General features: G+C 37.9%; 1 protein-coding gene across 2 annotated transcripts in view; it reads right to left on the reverse strand.

Annotated features, from left to right (window-relative positions):
• The window catches only part of KCNH5 (potassium voltage-gated channel subfamily H member 5), a 425,893-nt gene that overhangs the window by 82,933 nt on the left and 317,164 nt on the right, over positions 1 to 25,796 (reverse strand). For both annotated transcript variants that reach the window (XM_070797700.1, XM_019967980.2), the window contains one exon: positions 4,359 to 4,555. In XM_070797700.1, the coding sequence (XP_070653801.1) occupies positions 4,359 to 4,555 (197 nt within the window). The remainder of the gene's footprint in view (positions 1 to 4,358; positions 4,556 to 25,796) is intronic.

Here is a 25,796-nt window from a genome sequence, read left to right on the forward strand (position 1 = left end):
AGATTCAGGTAAAAATTTCAGGCTTCTAGTATCATAAGATCAGAGGTTCATGAAATCATTCCATTCAGTTCACAGATTGTTGACCAAGGGCAGGTAGACCTGTTTTGTTTGGGATTCCAAGGCAAATACAATCAGAGTAAGTAGCAGCTTCCCTTCCACATCTGGTATGAGTTCTCCGGTCTTCACAGACACATAGTCTTAATTCCTGTGTGCTGTCTACCTGACTCCTTATAGCCACCTCTTCTTTTGCTTTGTTTGTTTGGATTTTGTTTTTGTGTGCATCCACCTCTTATATATGGCATTTTCCATTTCATGATAACCCTCTATGTGGGTGGCACTTAGCAGAGATTTGTTTTCTTATAATAAAGGGAGAATTCTATTTGCATACCTTCTGCCATTCCCATCTGACTTGCAGACTTCCACTCAGCCATTGACACACTAAGGCCCATCAGAAGCTGCCTGTATTTATAAATAAAATTTCACTGAAGCATGACTAACCTCATTTATTTACATACTATCTTTGGTTGCTATGGACTATATTGGGTCCTCCTAAAATTAATATGGTGAAGGGCCAATCCCATCAATATGATGATATTTGAAGAGTTTTGGGGAAATAATTCAGATTAGATGAGGCCATGAGGGTCCTCACAGAGAAGGCAATGGCACCCCACTCCAGTACTCTTGCCTGGAAAATCCCATGGACGGAGGAGCCTGGTAGGCTGCAGTCCATGGGGTCACTAAGAGTCAGACACGACTGAGCGACTTCACTTTCTCTTTTCACCTTAATGCATTGGAGAAGGAAATGGCAACCCACTCCAGTGTTCTTGCCTGGAGAATCCCAGGGATGGGGGAGCCTGGTGGGCAGCCATCTATGGGGTCGCACAGAGTCGGACACGACTGAAGCGACTTAGCAGCAGCAGCAGCAGCAGCATGAGGGTCCTCATGATAAAATTTAGTGCCTTTATAATTGGGCTTCCATGTGGCTTAGACAGTAAAGAATCTGCTTGCAGTGCCTGCAGTGCAGGAGAGCTAGGTTCGATCCCTGGGTCAAGAAGATCCCCTGGAGAAGGGAATGGCTACCTAACTCCAGTATTCTTGCCTGGAAAATTCCATGGACAGAGAAGCCTGGTGGACTACAGTCCATGGCGGGCAAAGAGTTGAACACAACTGAGTGACTGGCACTTTTACTTTCACAAGAAGAGATACTAGAGAAATTGCTTCCAAACTCTCTGTCCACCACATGAGGGCACAGCAAGAATCAGATGTCACCAAACCAGAAATAAGAGTCCATATTGGGGAACCGAATTGACCAGCACCTTGATCTTGGAGTTAACCTCCAGAACTGTGAGAAATAAATTCCCATTGGTGAAACCACCCAATCTATGGTGTTTTGTAATGGCAGCCCAAGTTAAGACAGCTAATATCATGCTATAATAGGAGGGTTAAGTAGTTGAGACAGGAACTATAAGGCCCTCAAATATCTTGTCCTTGCCAGAAAAGTTTGCCAACTCCCTCTCTAGTTTTTGGATGAAAATATCAGTTACAATTCTAGCAATTTTATATTGAGGGACCTAACAACGGTTAGTGGGAGCTATGTTTGCATAACAAGCATCTTGTTTCTCTTTAATGGAGATGGAAACAAGCAGCTCCTGCTATCACATTCCTCCTACTGCAGCCACTGAGAACTACACACTATAGAAAACTTCCCACTGAGACACCTTAAGTGCTTATGTGGCCAGAGCTATAAATCTATGAAGGCTGAAAACCTGGGTCCCAAGTACGCTTCCCCAACTTAGTAGGAGCACACTCTTAATTAATGGTTATGATAGCTAGAAGACATCAATGGTATGCTAAAGACAGAGACTTGACTCTGTAATTCACAACGAATATTCACTTCAAGAATGCTTAAAATGGTAGCAATAAGAACAAAATATTTTTTGTTAATAGTTCAGTGGAGAAACTATTAGTGGAAGCGTGTCTGTGGGATATTGTTGTGGGGGGAAAAGTCAGGTATTTGAAAAACAAAAGCAACACAGTATAAACTAAAGAATATGGGCTTTAGAACAGGCAGAGATGGATTCAAACTAGGCTGTGACCCATAATTTATTTGGCATCCAGTTGTCTCACTCTCAGAACCTCAACCTCCTCATCAATGAAACGAAGATTATACTGCCTCATTTGCGGGTTGTTGATATTTAATTCGATTAATTATATGTAAACTATGTTGAATAACATGGATATAAAATAGACTTTCAAAATGGTAGCTCTTCTCATGAATCACAGGAAGATACTGTCTCAGTTTCTCTTATTTATGAAAATACTTTTATCTGAGAACAAAGTGACACTGATGAGAAATACACCTGACCTGACATTCAAGTTATTGACACCATTCATCAATTACAGAAGGGCAGGACATATTTTTTAAAAAGAAGCAAACAAAAAACCTGACACACATTATAACAAGGAACAGGTTATTAAGGGAAGAAGTCATTTGATTTAACTCACATACCTACAGAGGCAGGTGCACAATTCCTGGGTCCCATTAAAAAATAGCACAAGTTTTCTGCTCTACTTCTATGCCTGTCAGAGATAGACATGCTACTATATACACTTGGCTCTCATAACCAATGTGTGTGTGTGTGTGTGTGTGCGCCCAGACACGTGTGATATGCATGTGCTCAGATGTTTGAAAGAGAAAAAAAGATGATAGAGCTTTGTGATTAACACATTTTGAAGAACTGAAGTTTATTTTGTCTTTATTACCCCTCTTTGAGGGATGCAATCATTTACATTACATGTATATCACTTGGTTATTTAATACTAATCCCTCCCACGTGTTTTGAAGGGAAAACCACTGCCCCTTTTTCCCACAAGAATACTATAAACATCAGATGAGATAATGTATAAACAACAATACTTAGAGGAGGACAGTGACAAATAATATCTGCCCTGAGGACTGTAAGCACAGATCCAGGTTGTGGTAAGTTTGTAGTATGTGGGAAGATTCTAAAACTGGCAAAATGTATATTGGGAAGATTTAATAAGATATGAGTTTCAAATATCCACCAGGCAGCCTTGTAGAAGAGGCATTTGTCACTGGAAAAGGTAGAGCACAGAGTGAAGAGACATATTTCTGTGTAATAATAGACAGGACTCCAATCTCCCTAATGAAGGAGCAGGTGCTCTGTTTATCTCATACTTGGCACCAGTCTTCCAGGTTAATCATTACCTTAAATCTCAATCTCTTATAACATTCACACTCGCCTGTCAGCTCCTTGAGCATAAAGACTGTGTTATTCAGGCCTCGTGTTCTCTACAGCTCTTTACATTTTGTCTTTCAGGTTGTGGATGCTCAATAACTATTTGTTAACAAAATATAAACTGAAACTGCTTCTCAAATATAAATCAAATGTTGTGACACTAGCACGAATATGACTCCCGCAGTCTTATCCCCTCTTAGAACCCTGAGTAGAGAATTATATTGATTTGCTTATGCTCCTTTCTATGTTGATGCAGTATAGATGTTAATTTGCCACTTGGATTGATTTTTTTTCTCTATGTTAACTAGCAGGAAGGTTCTATTTAAGGGGTTGGTGGAAGGGAAGGCTTGTTATTTCAAAATACTTCACTGCAGACAGGCAATCATCTTAGATGAAATTCCTTAAGTGCAGTTATCCAAACGTCTATTTCATTCTTGGCAATAAAAGAGTCCTCACCAATGTCCAATGACCTATAAATCAGAGCTAGAAGAATTCTTTATGCAAATTAAATTTGTGCCACACTCATCAATAAAAAAGAAAACAGCAAGAAGATTAAATTTGTAGCAGCCACACAAAATAAAGGATTCCTGTATCTATTTGTAGGATATGTCAGTATGGCTTATTATTTTTGAGATAGTGTACTTTGAAAGAATTAATGAGAAATGAGCTTTATGAATTGATTATTAAATGAGAGGGAGGGGGTAAAGAGAGTCAGGAATATAAACTAGGCAACCAGTTTGATTAAACTTAGAAGCTTTAAAAGACTCACATAATAAACTAAGAGACACTGATATTAATTTTACAGCAGTATTATAAACCCCAGGAATTAACTAATTATAGCACAGTTTGTTTCTCCTCAGGTCCACTTTTCATTTTACATTTAAATAATAGATATTCAAACCTTTATCCATGTATTCAGGGTTTTTATCACTCCTTTAAAAAGTAAGCAAAATAAAAAGAAGGGGAAGATTACGTCACTTTACATTGATGGGAATGTACTACTACAAAATAAAATCACTATACCACTCTTTAACTAATAGAATATAATATATTAACCCTCTAGAGGCTAGTAAGTGGAAATGGATCCAGACAACTTACCCGTTTTCTTAGATTGCAAGTGAGAGTGAGATTCCTTGAGAACGAGTTTGCAAAAGCTGTATAAAAGTCCAGGACTTTAAGCAAGGCTTCTCGCTTGATGATGTGGAGGTCACAGTATGTCAGTGCTCGGACGTTGGCACACGCGTGAGCAAGGGTAGTTTCCTTCCAGAAGATGTCTCCAAACACATCCCCTTTCCCTGGAAAATAGTTAAGATACATACATTCAAGTATCTACACTAGTTTTTTTTATCCTCGTCATGTTCTTTTTTCTAAATCAGTTTCATGTGTTACTGATCACAGAACATAATTTAAGGTCTAAGTATGCAACACCGCATGTGTACATACAACAACGTACAACACTTTGATATAATATGTAAAGTAACATCATCCTAGATTCAGTCTTTGATGGAAATCTAGAGTGACGTGAATAAATGAAATCCAAGAGAGAAGCCAAGAACCTCATTTTAAGAAATAGTTTCATTACTTTCTGCCGCCTTAACTTTTCCCATTCTCACTAAAAGAAGCAAAGGTGACTTCTCAGTTTCATCTTTTCTTCTGCTCCTTCTGGTAGAAATGACAGTAAAATGCAATATGCAAGAACCTCCTGTTATAGCTTTACAAATCTGGAACTGACTCGACACGTATTAAGCATAAATTATTCAGCACCTAGGGCTTGTGCTGGAGGCAAACAAAAGCTCACCAAGACTGATTCTCCAAGGATGCCTCTCCCTCTTCACACAGCTAAACCTCATGGGCAACTTCAGAGCCCCTGGAGAGAGCTCCAGTTCACAATCACGGAGCCTAAGAAACTAGGCTGGGTAAAACACAGAGGCCCAGATTTGCTATGCCATAAACAGTTCCATGAAGAGTGCTGCACTGTAGTCAAATGTGGATGTTAAAATAATAGAACACAGAAATCAACTGTTTACTTCAGAGCAACACCCACTGGTGATCTGAAATCAACAGTTCACCATCCTGAGTCAGGAGTACTCAGTTGCCCAAACACAGGGAAACAAGGAAGCATCAGAATAAGTGCTAAAAGGTTTTCCTGCTGAGGCAGTTCCATAAGTGCCCCCGGCTTGTGAAGGGCCATCAACTGTGTTCTCCATTCTTCTGCAGGAAAGAGAAGGTTTTAAAGTGGAAAAGATGGGGAATATATCCAGGAAGGGAAAAAAAAATCTTTCTACAGTCACTCTTCCAAAGATTTATTCCTTATGTACCCTAACCACAGAGATAAGTGAAGATTAAAAAGCTCTTATCATGAAGTTTAAAGTCAGAACTGACAGGAACTAAGGAAGAAGAAAGATGCCTTATAACACTTCAGGTGTCAGACCAGCAGAGAGAAAAGATAGCATGCAACCAGATAAAAATAAGAGAAAAAGAGAGAGCGAGAATAAGAGAGACAGAAAGAGAGGCTGAGGTTAAGTGAGATTATGGATTCTTTGACCACCCCACACAGAAAGTTTGGAAATCCTTATAGAACCTAGAGCCACTCTGGGATGGAGAGAGAAAACATATATATCACTGAGGGGGTAGTTAAAACCACTATGTGATAAAATGATCATCATAAAACAACCATAATAGGTATTTAATAAATATTGAGCAGTCTCATTTGTTTCCAGATTCTCGCAACACTTCCTTTTTAGTTAGTGATGATGACCTTTTAAGCTGCTGATGACAGCTTAACTGTATGACAGTCATATATTTGTTCAAGGAAAGATTAGGGACCTGAGAGCCAAATAAGATGTCTGGGGTGATACAGCATCAAAACAATCCAGGGAGACTTTAGCCATAGAAATTTAAAAGATAAACCTTACCTCCCATCAACACAGATGAATTTTAGAGCTCCATTTTCTTTAAACTAGCAATTCCAATTATAGGTATTTATTCCAATTGCATTATCTGAAGTACCGAGTTCACTGAAGTGATATTTATAATTGCCAGAAAGGGTATAAACAAGATAAATGTGAGTAAAACTAAATAAATAAATAAATAAAAAAGAAAGGCCTATGGTCAAAGAAATGTACTTTTCCCTCTTTAAAATGATGATTTATTAAGTAAATATTGATTTCCTTAATGCAAATAAAGTTTATATGAAGTTTAAAAAAAATAAAATAAATAAATAAATAACTGATGGATTATTATGCAGCCACTAAATATCATAACTTTTTTAAGTGACAGCGAATTTGCCTCAGCACTGGAGTCAGTGTGTCAGTCTCATAAAAATGACAGAGAAATGTTCACATTATGTGAAATAATAAAAGCAGAATATTAAATCATACATACAGTACTATCTCATTTTAGGCACCCTCTTCTTCCCAGAAACACACACAAAGCAAATGTATCAAATAGTAGGTTTTCTTGTAAAAGGATAATTGTTGTTGTTCAGTCGCAAAGTCGTGTCCCACTCTTTGTGACCCCATGAACTGCAGCACGCCAGGCTTCCCTGTCCTTTACTAGCCCACTCTGGCACTCTTGCCTGGAGGGTCCCCTGGATCGAGGAGCCTGGTGGGCTGCAGTCCATGGGGTCGCTGGGAGTCGGACACGACTGGGCATCTTCACTTTCACTTTTCACTTTCATGCATTAGAGAAGGAAATGGCAACCCACTCCAGTGTTCTTGCCTGCAGAATCCCAGGGACAGTGGAGCCTGAGGGGCTGCCGTCTATGGGATTGCATAGAGTTGGACACGACTGAAGTTACTTAGCAGCACGTTTACTCAGACTGATATCCATCAAGTCAGTGATGTCATCCAACCACCTCATTCTCTGTGGCTCCCTTCTCATCTTACTCTCAATCTTTTCCAGCATCAGGAAAAGAGTTGGCTCTTCACATCAAGATAATGGATCAGTTTTACTACATCTTTTAATTTTTTAACCAGAAGAAATCAACTATTATATTATTATAGTCCCCAGTGTTATGGAAATAACAGGACTTTTAAAGGGCTGCTTTGAGCCACTATTATGATTCCTTTTCCCCTCTTGTCATTGTTACTCTTTCTATACTGGGTTTTACATTGAAGAGAGACAAATGATTACATTTCTTTCTGAATCATTTCTGAAATGTTTTCTCAAGTTATCACTTATAATACAAGCTCTGACCTATTTATAAATATTCATTAACTTTCAACTATTTGATTTTCATGTATAGCAACAACAATAACTATTAGTGTCTTTGACTCAGTAATTTTGCTTCTGGGACTCAATCAAAAGATTTAAAACAAACGCATATAATATCCACTGCAGTGCTATTAATTATAACCTCAGATTGGCAAAAATAAATAAAAATATCCAAAGAACAGAAATCTATAGCTATGTATATATTAATTCATAAGAATTAAAACTAGTTTCAGAAATTCCATGCAAAAGTGCACATCTCATAATGTTAAGTAAAAAATAAAGATACAATTATGGTTACAGCTATAGTAAAGTACACAAAAATTAAACTGAAACTTCAGTAGAATTTTCTATTAAAAGTCTATCTCTTGACACTTCTCCAAAGAAGACATACAGATGGCCAATAAACACATGAAAAGATCTCAACATCACTCATTATTCAGTTCAGTTCAGTTACTCAGTCGTGTTCGACTCTGCGACCCCATGAACCACAGTACCCCAGGCCTCCCTGTCCATCACCAACTCCCAGAGTCCACCCAAACCCATGTCCTTTGAGTCAGTGGTGCCATCCAACCATCTCATCCTCTGTCGTCCCTTCTCCTCCTGCCCTCAATCTTTCCCAGCATCAGGGTCTTTTCAAATGAGTCAACTCTTTGCATCAGGTGGCCAAAGTCATTATTAGAGAAATGTAAATCAAAACTACAGTGAGATACACATCACGCCAGTCATAATGGCCATCAGCAATAAAATCTACAAACAATAAATTCTAAAGAGGACATGGAGGAAAGGGAACCCTCTTGCACTGTTAGTGGAATGTAAATTGATAAAGCCACTATGGAGAACAGAATGGAGATTCCTGAAAAAACTAAACCTAAAACTACCATATGACCCAGGCATCCCAACTGCTGAGATATATGCTGGGTGTATATGCTGAGAAAAACAGGAATTCAAAAAGACACAGGTACCACAGTGTTCATTGCAGCACTATTTACAATAACCAGGACATAGAAGCAACCTAGATGTCTATCAACAGATGAATAAATAAAAGTATGGTACATATATATAATGGAATATTACTCAGCCATAAAAAGGAACAAATTTTAGTCAGTTGTAGTGAGCTGGATAAACCTAGAGCCTGTAATACAGAGTGAAGTAAGACAGAAAGATAAAAATAAATAGAATATATTAAAGCATATATATGGAATCTAGAAAAATAGTACTCATGAAACTATTTGCAAGGAAGAAGGAATAGAGAAACAGATATAGAGGACAGACTTGTGGACACAGAGGGGGAAGGAAAGGGTGGAATGAACTAAGAAAGTAGCTTTGACATATATATACTATCATGTGTAAAAATAGCTAGCTAGTGGGAAGCCGCTATGTAACAGAGGGAGGCAACCTGGCACTCTGTGATGACCTGGAGGGGAGGAAGAGGGGTGGGGTGCAAGGGACGCTCAAGAGGGAGGAGATATAAATATATAGTTATGACTGATTCATGATGTTATACAGCAGAAAACAACACAACATTGTAAAGCAATTATCCTCCAATAAAACTTCTGCTGCTGCTGCTAAGTCACTTCAGTCATGTCCAACTCTGTGCAACCCCAGAGACGGCAGCCCACCAGGCTCCCCCGTCCCTGGAATTCTCCAGGCAAGAACACTGGAGTGGGTTGCCATTTCCTATTCCTTAATTTCTTATAGAAGAATAACCTTGATGGACACAAAATTATTATGTTTTATTATTTTATGTTAGTCTATATGGTATATTATAGGTTACTATTATTTATCAATTGATAATAAATTGTGTTAAAAATCAAAAGGGAGATAAGACAAAATAAAATGCACATAACTATTATAAAAATTGGCTTCAAGTGATACATTTATTGTTTTTCTTCTCTCTACTTTTTATTTTCTAAATTTTTTTCTAATGAATTTTTTATTTAAAAATAACAAATTATTTTCACAGATGTTTTTCCTTATACTTTTTAGTGGGACTGAATTAATAAAGTAGGTACATATATCTGAAGAACAGTAAATAAATATCCAGTAATAAATAAATGTATCATCAATAGATAAAAGATATTCAATATATACATAAATTTCCCCTGCCAATATAGACCATTTTAAATTGTGGAGGTATTCAAATGTCTGTTATATGTTTTATTTTACCTAAATTGATGAAATTAAAATTCTCAACATATTTCTATCAACATTTTAAAATTTAAATTCTTTATCTTTTTTAGTATCATGGGGAAATAAAAAGTCTATGAGGCTGAAAAGTAACACGGGAAGTTAACTGACTCAACCAAAGTAAAATTACCCTCTGGTCCTCTCCCTAAAAAATGTCTAGAGAAGCATAGCAATATTAATAAATATAGATTATCCTGCTCCAAACATGAGAATTCATGTTACATATAAGCAATACTGATTGTTTTATAATACAGAATTTCCATTAGGATATACAATATATCAATCAGACATTAATCAAACTATTTTTCTTTATCCAGTTTTCCATATCACCTAATAGTCACTCAATTCACAACTTTTAAGGCACTTGTGGGAAGATGGTTGTCACATAACTCAACTAATAAATTTACAACCTGATTAATGTTCCTCAGGAAATATCATGCACATTTACGCTGAATAACATGCAGGAATCACAGCACTGAAGACACAGGGTTATGTATGGACTGTCAAATAGAAAAGCGCCCTTTTTTCATCACAAAGGCTTTGCATACTTTTAGAACTGGGAAATCCTGTTCATCCTCTTAACTACAGAATATTTGATGTTAGTTTTTAGGTCAGCTCCCACTGGGTGCAAATAGTTTCAGCTATAAACATTTTAGAGTTTGAGAAAACTAACCTTCCCCCAAAGTGCTAAAATTAGTAGAAAAGCTCACACTCGACATGAAAGTTGTTGTTTGGTCTACTTATATTTTCTCAGTTCTTTGCATCAAGTCTTATGAAGCATTTCACTTCCAAGCCACAGGAAACTGGATTGTAAAATAGAAGAAGATATTAACAATTCATATAGCAGAAAACTGGAAAATTTAAGACAAAATAGAGTCAAATAGTTACAACATAATTAAAGGAGTAATACAGATCATAGTATACCAGTCCCCTGAGGTGCTGACTTTACAGTGTTTTTATTTTAATGTGAAACACATCATTTGATGAGTTAATGATATAGATAAAATGAATTCATATAAATTATCTCAGTTATTCATCAATGAGTACAGCGATCCACTATAGCCAATGAATTCCTAAAAATAGAGTGCTTGAGGCTTACTTAGGTAGTTTTCTGTGACTATATGTGATACAGGGATAGCTCTATTTAACAATTCTTCTATAGAATGGACTTAATTCACCTATTTACTTTTATTAGTCAGCTCTTCACTATAACAGATTGTTGTAGTCGGCTCATAAACTTTATTGTAAATTCATATGCACGAAAATTCATTTATAAATTAACAAAGCTAAGAGTTGTTAAATTGTGTGATTTTAAATTGACTTTGACTTTATAAATAGCAAATGTCATAAAGAAATATTTTGAAGGAAAAGAACATGATGAGCACTAAAACTTAAAGCTTATATAGGTGTGTTAGAATAGAGTTTTTGAAACATTTAGAACTGATGCCTGCCGGTCTTTAGTGATTGATCTTCAAAGTTATCTTGTTGAAAAATTATAACAGATGCAAATCTGACACCTTGAGAGAAGCAAATAATTCTTCTCTACCTAAAAAACTACTGATTTAGCTTGTGAATTTTTATTGACATGCACAAAGAATGAGCCAAATAGTTCTCATTAAGTGGATGTATAAAAACAGAAAGTATTCTGATGAATAAGTGAAGGACAATGGTGGCTACCTTTGCAGAGGTAGACGATGTGGTAATAAGCAGGTTGATAATCCTGAATTTGGCACTATTATTATTAAGAACAAATTTGTTGTATACAGAAATCTAAACATGTGTCCAAATCAAGAAAGTTAGTAGCACATTATTTTTTAAAAAGTCTAAGAAAGAGACTAAATTAAAATGTAGTTAAGTCTTAAAATTCTATTTTCTCTTTCAAAGAAAGCATTCAGAGTTGAGACTTATTATAATTTCATACTATAACTAAGTCTTATAACTTTCACATCTGTCAAATGGGAGAAATGATGGCTGTCCACTTCACCCCATTCAGTGAATGCATCCAGCATCCTAACCCTAACTCTAGCACTACACTTAAGTTAGAACATGTGTTTTATACCATGGGGGGAAAAACATGCAGAAAATAGAACTCCTGCTCTCAAGAATTTTTAAGTATATAATACGAGAGACACGTCCAAAAAATATAGGAAAAGATAAGTACTGTAGGATCAGGAATGACAAAGTACATACGAGAAAATGTTTATTTTTAATTCAAGGGAGTTTCGTTAAGACCTTACAAGTAAAACAGTGTTTGAGTTTAATCACAGTGGAGTCTTTGAGAGAAGAGCAGTATTTTTTTGTGAAAGAGCAGCATGAACATGATCTGCCCAGGGCATGATAAGCAGTGTTACCCCAATACTGGAAACCTATGGGATGTAGAGAGAAGGCCATGTCTAGAGGGAAAAAAGAGCATCCAAGAGGGAGAAACTTTAGTGCTGTGCAACAGTCTGCTTCACCCTGTTTGAAAGAGAGAACCACCAGAAGTGTTTCAAGTAAAGACAGTCATGGCCTATTCAGTGCTTTAGTACCAGAACTAGCGATGGTATGAAGAGTGTCAAAGGAAGTACCGTTACATCACTGTGAGACAACCGTATGATATTTCAGAGATTACAGATGCATGACTTCACCTTGCCTCACAATCACCTCATCACAAGTTAAGACAGTGACAAGATTAAAGAGGAAAGAAAGATATAAAGGACTTGATAGTAGAAAACAAAAGCTCCATGATTTGTCTATTGACTCGAGTGAGATGGAGGGAGTAACATATTTAAAATACTCTAAGAAGAAATATGAACCAAGAATTCCATACCCAGCAAAACTGATTTTCAAAAATAAAGGATGCAAACTATATCACTAATATAAAAGAACTCAGGGATTTTGCTCCTATGGATTTTTCCCAAGATTAGTGAATATCCTTTAGACAACTAAATTACCTAGAGAGACACTGATACAGATTAGTGGTAGTCCTAACTATATAGTTACTTGCAGAATTAAGACTAAATGAAGGTGAAAGGGAAAGGGTACAGTATGCTATGCTATAGGCTCTGAAAATATAGAGCTAGAATGGCTGCTAAAAATAATGATGGGTGGGGAAGAATGGGAAAACAAGCATATGCAAAAATCTTTATATGTATTTTCAGTAATTATACTGGTGGTAATGGCATTAGTATTGTTATTCTGAGGTTGCTATATTTGTAATGTCACATAAAGCAATGGAACATTTATGCAATACTTTAATTTGATCATCCCCAGCAGTCTCAAATATGGAAGAAGTAGTTGAAGATGTAATATAGAAGCGAATAAATAAAGCCCTAGTATACTGAATTTTAGTTAAATATAATCTGTATTAACTCATTAGAAATTTTATTTTTATTTATCTATATATATATATGGGTATATATACACATATATACAGAGACACAGACACAGATATATCTTTCTCCTCATTCTATTTATTAAATGGACCAAGAAACAATGACTCAGTAGCTGTGAATATCTGTAGGACCAAAACTGTGAAATAAATTTCACAAAAATGAATTCAAGCTTCTTGGAGAAATGCCTGAGGTGTGAGGCAGAATTATACAAGATGAGGATCTGCTCATACTACATAGCAATGAAGTCATCAAAGACTACTGTATCAAAAAGACATAGGAGCCAACTTGAAGGGGCTCTAACTTGGCAAAGACAGGAAATTGGCACTTCAATAGTGGTCAAAACTGTAATGCACTAAAATTCATCATTTGTTTAAATTCATTAGTGCATAAAGATATTTTTAAGGAACTATCTAGGTACCCTTAAAGGACAAGAAACCAACTGGCTATCTTAAAAGTTGGTAAATAATGGAAAAATATTAAGTATATGTGCAGTCACCCCTATGTGAACTGCATGCTGCTGCTAAGTCACTTCAGTCGTGTCTGACTCTGCCATGGACGGCAGCCCACCAGGCTCCTCTGTCCCTGGGATTCTCCAGGCAAGAATACTGAAGTGGGTTGCCATTTCCTTCTCCTGTGAACTGCATACTGGGTAACCAAATAGTAGTTGAGAGGTAACTCTCTATAAAAGCATTCCAATCAAAAACAAAAATATAAACTAGAATACTTCCCTTTTGCAACTTCCAATGAGTTAATGGAGCTAGGCATTGAGTATTGACAGTTGCTAACAAAAAAAAAAAAAAAAATACAGCTAGAGACAAAAATATGTGTCATCTGATGAAAGAACACTGACCCACTTATAATCTTGCAAAGGGATTGAACCTAAGTCTGATCAGGCCTCTGGATCCAGCTGCTAGTTGACAGGAAATAGAGAGGATGGAGAAACCTGCTAAATGACAGTCAGGATACAATCAGCAGAGTCCAGACTGTGGGAACTCTGCAGGACAAAGGGCTCAGGGTCTTCAGCAAATAATTATAAAGAAAGGGGTAAAGGAGGAACTTGTAGATTTAAATGATAGATCAAATTCAGAAATAGGTGAATTAAACTTGGTGTTTAGAATGGATCACAAGGTGTAACTTCTCCCGGGTGGATGGAGATTGTAAAAGGTCTTTCACTTGACCTGTGAAACCATTACAGGATCTTTGAACTACAGAGCTTCATTAGGTTATATGTGTTATACTTTATGAACCTGTTTTTTTGTTTACAAATTAAAAAATTCTAGTAGTTTTGACGTGCACCTACTCACTAACACCTCCACCTCCATATACCAAAAAGAAGACTGACTTCTCAATGCCATTCACAGAGCAAGTCAACCAACACCTACAATTTACTAGCTTTGATCTCCTTAGTGACAAAACAAAACCAACTGATTAAACTTGTAATTAGTTAAACTTTCAATTTCTTAAAGACAAAAGCACACTTGATACTTTTTGAGAAAATATGAAATAATGGGCTTGGCTAAGGGAAGGCAGAGTAGAGGAGCACAGTGGGAGCAAGACATTGATATGTAGGCAGGTATAAGGAATCTAGAAAAATAAAGATGAAGCTTTCTATACATGGATGCCATGACTTCAGGAAAACAGAAGAGCAATGAGAAAAGAAAGACAAGCCTTCCAACTCTATCCAGAAACTGCTAGCACTTAAGGGAAGAGTGGAGGATTAAGCATAGGAACCGAGACAAGTCACAAGACCAGTACAAGTTTAAGGAGTGGAAAAATAGACTCCACATCTTCATGGAAGAAACTGAAAAGATTTGTAGCCATTCTTGCGATCATGATGCCTCCTCCACACTAATACCTACCAACTAGATGGACTCTGAAATTTTCCAATACCCACATGAAAGACAGAACTTAATATCCTCATCTTATGTTCTGAGGGCTCATGTCAGTTCTCCTCAGACCTAAACACCTTTATGGGGTAAACTAGTCTCTTGGAGGAGGGCCATATTTGTAGGCATTTAGTAGCTGATTAAACATCTTGCACCTGAGTAAAAAAAAAAAAAACAACTGTAAAGTGAAGTCACTCAGTCGTGTCCCACTCTTTGCGACCCCATGGACTATAACCCACCAGGCTCCTCCGTCCATGGGATTCTCCAGGCAAGAATACTGGAGTGGGTTGCCATTTCCTTCTCCAATGCATGAAAGTGAAAAGTCAAAGTGAAGTCGCTCGGTCGTGTTCGACTCTTCGCAACCCCATGGACTGTAGCCTACCAGGCTCCTCGCCCATGGGGTTTTCCAGGCAAGAGTACTGGAGTGGGTTGCCCTTGCCTTCTCCTAACCTTTCAGTTCAGTTCAGTTGCTCAGTCGTGTCCGACTCTTTGCGACCCCATGAATTGCAGCACACCAGGCCTCCCTGTCCATTACCAACTCCCAGAGTTCACTGAGACTCACGTCCATTGAGTCAGTGATGCCATCCAGCCATCTCAACCTCTGTCGTCCCCTTCTCCTCCTGCCCCCAATCCCTCCCAGCATCAGAGTCTTTTCCAATGAGTCAATTCTTCGCATGAGGTGTACTGGAGTTTCAGCTTTAGCATCATTCCTTCCAAAGAAATCCCAGGGCTGATCTCCTTCAGGATGGATTGGTTGGATCTCCTTGCAGTCCAAGGGACTCTCAAGAGTCTTCTCCAACACCACAGTTCAAAAGCATCAACTCTTCGCACTCAGCTTCCTTCACAGTCCAACTCTTACATCCATACATGACCATTGGAAAAACCATAGCCTTGACTAGATGGATCTTTGTTGGCAAAGTAATGTCTCTGCTTTTCAATATGCTATCTGAGAACCTATTAAAGAGGTCCTTATCGCATATGACACAGAGACAAAAATGAGTAAGACCTTTCAAGTACTCACAACACAGTAGAAGAATAAACAAGTAAAAGACAGATGAAGAACCCTAGGCATGTAATGGAAGCCCAGAATAGAGGTATTTAGTCCAGACCAGGGAAAAAAGGGAGAGAGTAAAAGAAGATGAAGAAGCAAGAGTCAGACAAAAAGAGGAGAAAAGATGTTTTAAACAAAGAAGCAGTGTATGCAATAGCTTGCCAGGAAGAGAGAGCTTGGTGCTTAGAAAATTTCCTGTAATTCAATATGGTGAAAAGAGAGTAGGAATAGGGAATGGCACAAATCAGGCTGGAAAGCAGGGCACAGACCTGAACCGAAACGGCCTCACAGTCCAGGCTAAAAGTCATGTTTTTATCCTAAAGGGGCTAAAAAGCCAATCCTAACTAAAACTAAAAAGATATTTTATATTTTAGAAAAATTATTCTGATGACAGCATAACATAGAATTGGATTCAAGTTGACAACAGATAGCAAACAGATAGGACTTTCAGATGGTAGCCATGACCCAGAACCAAAATATTAAGAGCAGAGGTCATGGGAAAGGACATTCAGTTCAGTTCAGTCACTCAGTCATGTGCGAATCTGCAACCCCATGGACTGCAGCACTCCAGGCTTCCCTGTCTATCACCAACTCCCAGAGCTGAATCAAACCCATGTCCATCGAATCAGTGATATCATACAACCATCTCATCCTCTGATGTCCCCTACTCCTCCTGCCTTCAGTCTTTCCCAGTGTCAGGGTCTTTTCAAATGAGTCAGTTCTTCGTTTCAGGTGGCCAAAGCATCAGTCTTTCCAATGAATATTCAGGACTGATTTCATTTTAAGATTGACTGCTTTGAATCTGCAGTCTAAAGAACCCTTACGTGTCTTCTCCAAACACCACAGTTCAAAAGCATCAATTCTTCGGTGACAGCTTTCAGTCCAACTCTCACATCCATACATGACTACTGGAAAAACCATAGCTTTGACTAGATGGACCTTTGTTGGCAAAGTAATGTCTCTACTTTGTAATCTGCTCTTGCAGTTGGTCATAGCTTTTCTTCCAAGAGCAGTGCAGTTCAGTTCAGTTGCTCAGTCATGTCTGACTTTTTGCGACCCCATGGACTGCAGCATGCCAGGCCTCCCTGTCCATCACCAACTCCCAAAGTTTGCTCAAATTCAAGTCCACTGAGTCAGTGATGCCATCCAACCATCTCATCCTCTGTTGTCCCCTTCTCTTCATGTCCTCAATCTTTCCCAGCATCTGGGTCTTTTCAAATGAGTCACCTCTTCCCATCAGGTGGCCAAAGTATTGGAGTTTCAGCTTCAACATCAGTCCTTCCAATGAACACCCAGGACTGATTTCCTTTAGCACGGACTGGCTGGATCTCCTTTCAGTCCAAGGGACTCTCAGGAGTCTTCTCCAATACCACACAGTCAAAGGCTTTAGCATAGACAATAAAGCAGAAATAGATGTTTTTCTGGAACTCTCTTGCTTTTTCCATGATCCAGAGGATGTTGGCAATTTGATCTCTGGTTCCTCTGCCTTTTCTAAAACCAGCTTGGACACCTCGAAGTTCACGGTTCACATATTGCTGAAGCCTGGCTTGGAGAATTTTGAGCATTACTTTACTAGCATGTGAGATGAGTGCAATTGTGCAGTAGTTTGAGCATTCGTTGGCATTGCCTTTCTTTGGGATTGGAATGAAAACTGACCTTTTCCAGTCCTGTGGCCACTGCTGAGTTTTCCAAATTTGCCGGCATATTGAGTGCAGCACTTTCACAGCTTCATCTTTCAGGATTTGAAACAGCTCAACTGGAATTCTATCACCTCCACTAGCTTTGTTCATAGTGATGCTTTGAAGGCCCACTTGACTTCACATTCCAGGATGTCTGGCTCTAGGTGAGTGATCACATCATGGTGATTATCTGGATCATGAAGATCTTTTTTGTACAGTTCTTCTGTGTATTCTTGCCACCTCTTCTTAATATCTTCTGCTTCTGTTAGGTCCATACCATTTCTGCCCTTTACCGAGCCCATCTTTGCATGAAATGTTCCCTTGGTATCTCTAATTTTCTTGACGAGATCTCTAGTCTTTCCCATTCTGTTGTTTTCCTCTATTTCTTTGCATTGATCACTGAGGAAGGCTTTCTTATCTCTCCTGTTTTATGACTGCAGTGATTTTGGAGCCCCAAAAATAAAGTCTGCCACTGTTTCCACAGTTTATCCATCTATTTGCCATGAGGTGATGGGACCAGATGCCATGATCTTAGATTTTGGAATGTTCAGTTTTAGGCAACTTTTTCACTCTCCTCTTTCACTTTCATAAGAGGCTTTTTAGTTCTTCTTTAATTTCTGCCATAAGGGTGGTGTCATCTGCATATCTGAGGTTATTGATATTTCTCCCAGCAATCTTGATTCCAGCTTGTACTTCCTCCTGCCCAGCGTTTCTCATGATATCCTCTGCATATAATTTAAATAAGCATGGTGATAGTATACAGCCTTGAAGTATTCCTTTTCTTATTTGGAACCAGTCTGTTGTTCCATGTCCAGTTCTAACTGTTGCCTCCTGACCTGCATATAGGTTTCTCAAAAGGCAGGTCAGGTGGTCTTGTATTCCCATCTCTTTCAGAATTTTCCACAGTTTGTTGTGATCCACACAGTCAAAGGCTTTGGCATAGCCAATAAAGCAGAAATAGATGTTTTTCTGGAACTCTCGGGCCTTTTTTTGATGATCCAGCAGATGTTGGCAATTTGATCTCTGGTTCCTCTGCCTTTTCTAAAACCAGCTTGTACACCTGGAAGTTCATGGGTCACATATTGTTGAAGCCTGGCTTGGAGAATTTTGAGCAATCCTTTACTAGCATGTGAGATGAGTGCAATTGTGTGGTAGTTTGAGCATTCTTTGGCATTGCCTTTCTATGGAGTTGGAATGAAAACTGACCTTTTTCAGTCTTGCGGCCACTGCTGAATTCACCCATTCCAGTCCAAATTTGCTGACATATTGTGTGTAGCACTTTCACAGCATCATCCTTTAGGATTTGAAATAGCTCAACTGTAATTCCATCACCTCTGCTAGCTGTGTTTACAGTGATGCTTCCTAAGGCCTACATGACTTCACATTCCAGGATGTCTGGCTCTAGGTGAGTGATTACATCATGGTGATTATATGGATTGTGAAGATCTTTTTTGTACAGTTCTTCTGTGTATTCTTGCCACCTCTTCTTAATATCTTCTGCTTCTGTTAGGTCCATACCATTTCTGTCCTTTACCGAGCCCATCTTTGCATGAAATGTTCCCTTTGTATCTCTAATTTTCTTGAAGAGATCTCTAGTCTTTCCCATTCTGTTGTTTTCCTCTATTTCTTTGCATTGATCACTGAGGAAGGCTTTCTAATCTCTCCTTGCTATTCTTTGGAACTCTGCATTCAAATGGGTATATCTCTCCTTTTCTCCTTTGCCTTTTGCTTCTCTTCTTTTCACAGCTATTTGTAAGGCCTCCTCAGACAGCCATTTTGGTTTTTTGCATTTCTTTTTCTTGGGAATGATCTTGATCCCTGTCTCCTGTACAATGTCACGAGCCTCTGTCCATAGTTCATCAGGAATTCTGTCTATCAGATCTAGTCCCTTAAATCTATTTCTCACTTCCACTGTATAATTGTTAGGGATTTGATTTAGGTCATACTTGAATGGCCCAGTGGTTTTTCATACTTTCTTCAATTTAAGTCTGAATTTGGCAATAAGGAGTTCATGATCTGAGCCACAGTCAGCTCCCAGTCTTGTTTTTTCTGACTGTATAGAGCTTCTCCATCTTTGGCTGCAAAGAATATAATCAATCTGATTTCAGTGTTGACCATCTGGTGATGTCTATGTGTAGAGTCTTCTCTTGTGTTTTTGGAAGAGGGTGTTTGCTATGACCAGTGTGTTCTCTTGGCAAAACTCTATTAGCCTTTGCCCTGCTTCATTCTGTACTCAAAGGTCAAATTTGCCTGTTACTCCAGGTGTTTCTTGACTTCCTACTTTTGTGTTCCAGTCCCCTATAATGAAAAGGACATCTTTTTTGGGTGTTAGTTCTAGAAGGTCTTGCAGGTCTTCATAGAACCATTCAACCTCAGCTTCTTCAGCATTACTGATCGGCGCATAGACTTGCATTACCATGATATTGAATGGTTTGCCTTGGGAAGGAACAGAGATCATTCTGTTGTTTTTTGAGATTGCATCCAAATACTGCATTTATAGACTCTTTTGTTGACTATGATGGCTACTCCATTTCTTCTAAGGGATTCTTGCCCACAGTAGTAGATATAATGGTCATCTGAGTTAAATTCACCCATTCCAGTCCATTTTAATTCACTGATTCCTAAAATGTTGACATTCACTCTTGCCATCTCCTGTTTGACCACTTCCATTTTGCCTTGATTCATGGACCTAACATTTCAGGTTCCTATGCAATATTGCTCTTTACAGCATCGGACCTTGCTTCCATCACCAGTCACTACCACACCTGGGTGTTGTTTTTGCTTTGGCTCCATCTCTTCATTCTTTCTGGAGTTATTTCTCCACTGATCTCCAGTAGTATATTGGGCAACTACCAACCTGGGGAGTTCATCTTTCAGTGTCCCATCTTTTTGCCTTTTCATACTGTTCATGGGGTACTCAAGGCAATAATACTGAAGTGGTTTGCCATTCCCTTCTCCAGTAGACCTCATTTTGTCAGAAACCCCCACCATGACCCATCCATCTTGGGTGGCCCTCCATAGAAAGTACATTACGTATAGGTTAAAGAGACACCAAGAAAATAGAATGAACAAGATCAGTTTTGAAGGATAGCAGGGAAAGGGTGTGAAGTTAAGTCTAAACTTTGTTTTGTTGTTTAGTCACTAAGTCATGTCCAACTCTTGGTGACCCCATGGACTGTAGCCCACCAGGTTCCTCTGTTCATGGGATTTCTTAGGCAAGAATAGTGGAGTGAGTTGCCATTTCCTTCTCCTCGATATCTTCCCAACCCAGAGATCAAACCCAGGTATCCAGCACTGGCAGCAGGACTTTTTTCCTTTCTTTTCTTCTTCTTTTTTTTTTTTTTTTTTTTTACTGCTAAGGCAGCACAGAACCCCCTAAGTCTAAATTACCAGATAATAGACTATATTTTACCCTAAAATCTACATACTGAGGAATTCTAAAGTGTATAACATAAGCTATAGACAAACAATGTTTTACTCACTACTTAGAAAATTTAAAAGAAGACAGGCATGAGTTTTTTTAAAGCAAATAACTGGTTTACTTTCATAAAAATGTCTAAATTAACTAAGCTCATCATCATCACAATATGTAGAGCAAATATACCTGGTTCACAGTACAGCATCTCAAAACAAAGAAATGTGGATACAAAGGAAAATAATTTTCTGGAGCTTGGGAAAAGCCCTTTAAAGAATTTAAGTGTGAAACACTTGACTTTCAACAAGTATATGGGAAGAAATCTAAGCCACAACACTAAAGTAACATTTTCACAGATTCTCAAAATAGAAGAATATTATTCATTCACATCTCAGGTTTCTGGGGTTTTTTTGGGGGGGGTGGGCGGGGGATAAAAATAAGAAGCAGATTTTGAGTTCTTATGTTTTCTTTGAGAGAAATTTTCAAATTCTTTGAAGAATTCATGTTTTCTTTGATAATTGACAAATGTTTATAAGAGATGAACTGATTCTAAATAACGATTCTAATTAAAATGGAGTCTTTACCCAGGTAATAGAAATTACAGTTTTCATATTGCTGTGTTGTGTTGTGTGTGTGCGCTCAGTCTTGCTCAACTCTCTGTGGACTCCATGGACTATAGACCACCAGGTTCCTAAGTCCATGGAGTTTTCCAGGCAAGGATACTTCAGTCAGGTTGCCATTTACTACTCCAGGGGATCTTCCTCACCCAGAGATTGAACGTATGTCTCCTGTATTGGAGGCAGATTCTTTATCACTGTGCCACCTGGGAAGCCATTTTATTTTATTAAGTTCATTTAATTCTGTCTCTTTCGTCTTCTCTTATGCCTTCTTCCTTCAATGGACTCTATGGGAGAGGGAGAGGGTGGGAAGATTTGGGAAAATGGCATTGAAACATGTAAAATATCATGTATGAAACAAGAAAAAAAAAAAAAAAAAACATCTAGGCCTCTATTTAAACTCCACATAAATAAGCATGGTTCTCTTGGGAACTTAAAGTTACAGTTAACAGACTTAGATATAGATTGCCTTAGATTAATAATTCTAACCATATGATTTTAATAATCAGTGAAAAGAGAAAAGTCAAAATGTGAATGCAGCAAATCAACTATTTTACAAGATGGGTCTAAAGTTAGTGGGGAAATGACATTTGTATAGTCTCTATAAGGTACAGTATACTTTGTCAGACACTTAAAAGTAACCTGGCTATTTTAGGCATACCAATAAATCTGTTCACATTAAGTAATTACAGGGTAAAAACAAAAATGCAAGAAGATATTAAAGCACATACAATATTATGTATGCATCATGAACTTAATTTGGAATTCTTTGTGTTTTATAAAAAGTGGGAAGGTCAAAAGAAAAAAAAGTGGAGGTGTAAGAACTGAAAGAACTTCAATTTAGAAAAAGACATGAACTGCAATTATCTTCATGTGCCCTATTTAGAAAACATCTTGAAGCCACCTCTCCATGTTAAAAGAGAAGGTATTTATTGACTATATTTTTATCTTTCCATTAATTAGTTCTGCTTCAGAACTTATTCATTAAACACCTTAACACTTTTGACACCCTAAAGAATTATGGAGCTACCAAGAGACCGTTGAGAGGCAAAGATCCAAGGGAATGAACTGCACCTGGTTTTTGGATTCAGAGATTTTAATTAATTTTAAAATGACCTCACCTCTACTTTTCAACTGGCAAATAAATCAGCATAAGAGAGAGCAAGGCCTACTTATTTCTCCTATCAGATCAACTTAGACAAATCCATTTTTCTGAGGTATATGCAGATGGGGGAGGGGATGCTGTTTCTGTCTGACCCTTACAAGGGTTGTGATATAATAGAAAAGAGTTCAATGCTAAAAGTCACAATTCAGCTGAAGATATAGTAGTTACAAATATCTGTGTACCAAATAACACAGTAATAAACAGTATAAATAGCAAACTATGGGAAATACAAAGAGACATAGATACAACACATTAATAATAAAATAACACGTCACTCTCAGTTCCAGTATAGATCAAGAGGAAAAAAAATAAGTAAAGATACAGAAAACCTAATTAACTTACTCAATAAGATAGAAAACCTTGATATATGCCAAACTTCATGTGCTGATAACTTTTACAACTTTTCATTAAGTTTGCAATTATTTCAAAATTAGGCTACAAAAAAATTAGAAATAAGAAAAAAATAGGATTATAAAAAGAATGAACAGTCAGCACAGTGTCAGAAGTGATGTGGATGAGTTACTCCTTTTCCCTCCCTATCCTAAAACATAGTTAAACATCTTAAGTGTTAAATGAAAAATAAAAATCCTTTTTAGTTATGAAAGAAAGTATTGCTGGCTTAGAAACGTCTGAAAACATGCATCCTGGGTGGAATTCACACTGTGAAGTCACACAACAGAGCTGGCGAGACAATCTACAAGTCAAGAAGCTGGTTCATTAAGAAAGATCCTTCTAGCAGGTTCCATACCCCTTAGATGAAGCACAGGTGGCAACAGACAAGCTTCAACAAGCTCATAGATGGAACCTATAAGCCATATGAGCACAAGAGCATATCTGGACCATGGCAGACACACTCCTTGGGGCATGTGGTGCAAACATCTCTCACATGTGACATCACACACTGTCTCCTGCAGAAATTCACTATGAGTCCACACTCCTACTCCACAATCTCCTCAGACTGCCTTCCTGCCAGATTGGTAGAAGGTGCAACACCAGGGCAGAGTTCTCAAAGTTTTTATCCACAACTATCTTGTCATTGATGATTCAAATCACAGACACCATGAGGATGTGACTTTGGCCAGCACAAGGCAATGGCAACCCACTCCAGTACTCTTGCCTGGAAAATCCCATGGACAGAGGAGCCTGGTAGGCTGCAGTCCATGGGGTCGCTAAGAGTTAGGCACGACTGAGCGACTTTACTTTCCCTTTTCACTTTCATGCATTGGAGAAGGAAATGGCAACCCACTCCACTGTTCTTGCCTGGAGAATCCCAGGAACGGAGGAGCCTAGTGGGCTGCCATCTATGGGGTCGCACAGAGTCGGACACGACTGAAGCGACTTAGCAGTAGCAGGGCACCTAGGCGACCCTGTGAGCCTCTCCAGCGTCATGCCTTCCCACACCCCGCCCCCGCACTTATCTCTTTCTTGGAAGATCACTTTCAGGGCAAAAATTTTTTTTTAAACAGAAACTTTTGATCGCCTTTTGGCTGAGCTAATCTTTGTTAGAGACCCACAGAATAAAGGGAAGAAAAATTGCCAGAGAGGTATACATGTAATTTAACTCATTAAACCAAGAGATGAAAAGTCTCTGAAATGTTCAGATTTTTGAGGAGGATAAACAAAAAGCATTCATTCAAAGAAATAAAATATGACAGATATATAATGAGACTGGACCAATACCCAGAGGCCCTGTGTTCATTTTTACTGTGTCATTGGGCAAAACTAGCTACCATTTTATTTTAAAATGAAAAGAAAATGCATTTTGTCTGTTTCACTGAGCAAATGATTCCAGCTTAGCAGACCTAGCCCAGAGGCACTGCACTCAGGGCTTTCTCAATCCATCTTTTTAGAAAAGAAACTAGCAAGGTGAAGCTGCAATGAAGAAAATGGGGCAAAACAAATGACAATGAGTGCACAGTCTAGGAAATTTATCACAACAGTACTCGTTTTATTATATTTGATGTCTGCTATACCACCCACCATTGACATGAACATGTAGGAAAAAATACGCCTGTTTTGGGCTTGTGTTTTAACATCTTCTTTAAGCAAACAAGAATTGTTGTAGTGTGTATATGCTACATTTTACCACAAAGGATTGTTCTAGTGAAAAGTACACTTTTTATGAAGTATTACATAACTCCTTTATGCTCCAGGAAACAAAGCAGAACACACACTAAGCAACATTAAACACACCCAGAGTGCTGATTCTAAGAGCTACATGCATTTTTCCAACCAAACAAAAAAATAAATAAAAATAGCTTCTAAAAGAAATTTACGCATAAATGTAATATTATTTCTCAACAGTTAAAGAAAGTTTTACAAACAATAGTGTTCAGTCATTTGCATCCTTGAACTAATTTTTGTAACCCTTACAAATTTACTGAACCTATTTTCTTAGGAAGAGTCATAGTTTCTCAATTCTCGATTCTGTCTTTTTCAGGTAATTGTGCTTTTTGAATCAATCCTTCATTTGGGGGCTGGATTTTGCTTTTGCAGTTTCTAAAATACACCAGTCAATCTTTTACTTATAAGAATAAGTAGCATTCAAGTTATGGTAGGTTGACCTCAGTAGCTAAAAAATCCAATAGCTTAAAAATTGAGCTCATTTTTCATGAGACAGAAGCCATGAAAAATGTGATCAAAAGAGAGCTGACATCCTACAATTCTAACTTATTTTACTTGAAAAAACACAAGAAATTATTCTCCTCTGGCCTCATTATTGCTTCCTTTTTTATCTATGTGGACTTCATGCTGCAGATATTTGATCAGAAAATGATCTAACATATCATTTAGCAATTTTTACCAAGATAAAGTATAAAATGGATTACACTGTCCCCAAACATGCAATTTTTTAAAAAAATTTTTCACTCACATGTACTGTCACTGCCTTTTTTCATTAGCACAACTATATCAGGTCTCTGAATTTTAGAACAAATTTATTACTAGC

This window comes from Bos indicus, chromosome 10, assembly GCF_029378745.1.
Source record: "Bos indicus isolate NIAB-ARS_2022 breed Sahiwal x Tharparkar chromosome 10, NIAB-ARS_B.indTharparkar_mat_pri_1.0, whole genome shotgun sequence".
Taxonomy (NCBI): domain Eukaryota; kingdom Metazoa; phylum Chordata; class Mammalia; order Artiodactyla; family Bovidae; genus Bos; species Bos indicus.